Source organism: Lampris incognitus, chromosome 18 (genome assembly GCF_029633865.1).
Source record: "Lampris incognitus isolate fLamInc1 chromosome 18, fLamInc1.hap2, whole genome shotgun sequence".
Classification (NCBI taxonomy): domain Eukaryota; kingdom Metazoa; phylum Chordata; class Actinopteri; order Lampriformes; family Lampridae; genus Lampris; species Lampris incognitus.
The window spans coordinates 5394329-5397891 of record NC_079228.1 but is presented as its reverse complement, the minus strand read 5'-3'; the positions used below and the strand labels follow the sequence as shown (position 1 = coordinate 5397891).

The 3563-nt window shown below is 46.5% G+C and overlaps 1 protein-coding gene across 1 annotated transcript; it reads left to right on the top strand.

The window, feature by feature from the left end:
* Positions 1 to 1320: 1320 nt before the first annotated feature.
* On the top strand, positions 1321 to 3273 carry LOC130129101 (tumor necrosis factor-like). The gene is made up of 4 exons (XM_056298901.1): positions 1321 to 1494; positions 1632 to 1659; positions 1831 to 1890; positions 2157 to 3273. The coding sequence occupies exons 1-4, from the start codon at positions 1321 to 1323 to the stop codon at positions 2633 to 2635; spliced, it is 741 nt and encodes a 246-aa protein (XP_056154876.1). The 3' UTR covers positions 2636 to 3273.
* Positions 3274 to 3563: the final 290 nt, after the last annotated feature.

Sequence of the window (3563 nt, the reverse complement as noted above, 5' to 3'; positions counted from 1 at the left end):
CATCTCAACTGGCTCCTTTCGACGTGAAGGAGCAGCAACTCTACTCCGAGCTCCCTCCAGATGTCCGAGCTCCTCACCCTATCTCTAAGGCTGAGGCCAGAAACCCTACGGAGGAAACTCATTTCAGCCGCTTGTATCCATGATCTCACACTTTCGGTCACTACCCAAAGCTCATGACCATAGGTGAGGGTTGGAAGAAAGATTGACTGGTAAATTGACAGCTTTGCCTCCCGGCTCAGCTCCCTGTTCACCACAACGGTCCGGTACAACGTCCACATTACTGCTGATGCTGCACCGATCCGCCTGTCAATCTCCCGCTCCATCCTACCCTCACTCGTGAACAAGACCCCGAGATACTGGAACTCCTTCACTTGAGGCAACAACTCATCCCCAACCCGGAAGGAGCAATCCACCATTTCCCGGTAGAGAACCATGGCCTCAGACTTGGAGGTGCTGACTCTCATCCAGGCCATTTCACACTTAGCTGCAAACCATCCCAGTGCACTTTGGAGGTCACGTTTGGATGAAGCCAACAAAACCACATCAATTGCGAAGAGCAGAGATGCAATTCTGAGGTTCCCAAAACGGACACACTCCTCACCTTGGCTGTGACTTGAGATCCCGTCCATGAAATCCATGACTATCACAAACAGATTTTACATATATAGTATATATATAGTATATATAGTATATATATATATATATATATATATATATATATATATATATATATATATATATATATACACGTATATATAAATATAAACAGGAACTTAATGCTACACACTTGGAAAGTAAAAGGAAAGCACACTGGGGTAAAAGTAAAAATCAAGCGAATCCCCTCATCTGTGTGTGTGTATAGAGAAAGAGGTATTGGACATTTGTGTGTGCGTGTGTGTGTGCGTGTGTGTGTGTGTGTGTGCGTGTGTGTGTGTGTGTGTGTGTGTGTGAAGCTGCTGGAGGCGTCTGTGCATGCACATGGCTGCATGTGTGTGCTTGTGTGCAGGTGGGGAGAGTGTGGGCTCTCTCGGTAGCTCCAACCACCCAGACTCTGGATTTCCTTCTTTAGCAACTTCTCTCTGAGTGACATCAGCGGAGTTTCCCTGTCAGAGAGAAGCCCTTTTAAAAGCCTGCTCACACACATCAGCAGAGCAGACACACAACCAAGGAAGCACTTCTTCAGCGGGCTGTGTGACTTGCTGTGTGTGTGACACCCTTATTTTGACACAGCACGACACCCTGAGATAAACGGCGAGCTCCAAGCGTGTGCTAGATACGGTTTGCTCTCCTGACGAAGCAACAGGAACACTATTTACAACAATGGAAGGACACCATGAAGTGTTGCTGGACGTAGACACCAGCGAGCAGCAGGACGTGAAGCCATCACAGCAGCCGTCCACACCCAGCAGCCGCCACCGCCGCAGGCTGGCTGCAGCCCTGGTGGCCATGGCACTGTGTGTTGCCGGAGCCGTCTTCTTCAGCTGGCATGCCAAGGTAAATACCATGTAACCCTGACGACAGCGTGCCATGAAGCATCCATGAAGCATCCATGAAGCCTTCAGAGACTTCATGTCCAGGTGGTCTGGCATTCCTTTACACTAACCATTCTTTCTTTCTCCTTTCCTGTGCAGGAGCAGAGTCATACTGAGCAAGATGGAGGTAAGCACTCTTCCCCTTTTCCTCACCTCACCATTACACCGTTTTTAAAAGAAGTCCTGGTTTCATCCTCTGATACGGATTCAGACTGGTCACACCACAAGCTCACATGGTTTGCTGTGTGGAAGCGACTGCCAGGTAGCACATGGTAAACCCGTCTCCTCTTCTTTCCAGATCTCCGCCACATGTTGAGACAGATCTCTGGGAATATCAGGGCCGCCATTCATGTTGAAGGTAAGGGCAGACTGGACAACACTTCTGTTTTTAAATGAATCCAGACACAGGAACTCGTCTGACACAGAAGATGAAAACCACTTCAGGAAATGAAATGTGAACGTGGTTTTGAGCAAATCGAGACAGATAAGATGGCGTGCGTCTCACCATTCGTTTTATCCGAGCGGTTCATATTTGAAGTTCTTCTTCTTAGTTGTTGTAAGATGATACGTCCTCAGTCTGTGTGCTTAGTCTGCCACTTATTCTTCACTGTCTTCTTTCAATAGGTGAATATAATGCGTCCTTCAAAGACTCAGCGGAGTGGAAAAGGGACGTAAACCAGTTCCACTCACAAGGACATCTTAAACTTGTCAACAACGAGATCGTGATCCCCCAGGACGGCCTGTACTTTGTGTACAGCCAGGCCTCCTTCCAGGTCAGCTGCAACTCGCACGATGAGGGCGTGGCGAAGCAGGAGGTCCACCTGAGCCACATCGTGAAGCGGTGGTCCAAATCCTTTGGGATCAGCGATCCGAATAATTACGAGACCATCCTGCATTCCATACGCACAGCCTGCGAGCAGAGGCCCAGCAGCGGCCCGGACAGCGGCCCGGACAGCGGGGGCAACTGGTTCAGTGCCGTGTACATGGGAGCCGTGTTCAGCCTGATGAAGGAAGACAGGATCAGGACGGTCACGGAGCCCAGGCTACTGCCCAACCTGGACGACGACCCAGGGAAAACCTTCTTTGGAGTGTTTTCCTTGTAAGCAGGAATGACTGGCAGCTGAATGTACCACGAGGCTTCTAAAATACATGAAGACACGAGAGAGACGAGAAGGTGGAGCAGCCCGGCATGTCCGGCATGTGATGTTTACATATGAATCAAAGCAGGGCTTCATATTGAAGCTACATGTACTGTGAGACACACAGTAAGTACAGCAGCAGTACGTCCGCCTGTGTACTGCAACAGTTTAACGTAGACCCACCAAGACAGTCTTGATGGGTCTACGTTTGAAGTACTTCATGTACTACGTATCTGAGTCTCAGCGCTGCTGGGCGACACTACGTTGCACAATGTGCAGTGTATAATGTATATCTCATGAGCTTTCAGACTTGTGAATTGTGAATCATCACACGTTGATCGTGTAACTACTCTTATTTTACCAGTCGTCCTCATGTAGGACACGTGTCACACTGTCTATTGATTTATTTATCTCTTAATATTTATTAGTTTGTCATGGTATTGTATTTGCTCATGTTTCACTTTATTTTATCTATCAATCTATTTATTCATTTAATGTGTGAACGTGTTATGTATTTATTTATTTATTTAATGTGTATGAATGTGTTATGTATTTATTTATTTATTGATCATTCAACTATGAAACGTGCTATATAAATAAAGTCTGGCTTGACGTGACTCTTGTTTATTATACTCTGTTCTAGTTCACTCTAGGTTGCATTTTATTTTGTGTTGTGATTGTAATCTGAACATATCGTGAGTATTTTATGAGATGTTCTGAATCTCTTGTGGCAGATTATTGTGAATAACGCAAATGAGACGGTGCTGTGCATCTGTTGTGAATGTGCGACCTTATCTCCCTCTTCTTCTTCTTCTTCTTCTTCTTCTTCTTCTTCTTCTTCTTCTTCTTCTTCTTCTTCCTCTCCCGGCTGCTGTGTTTTAGACAGCATGTA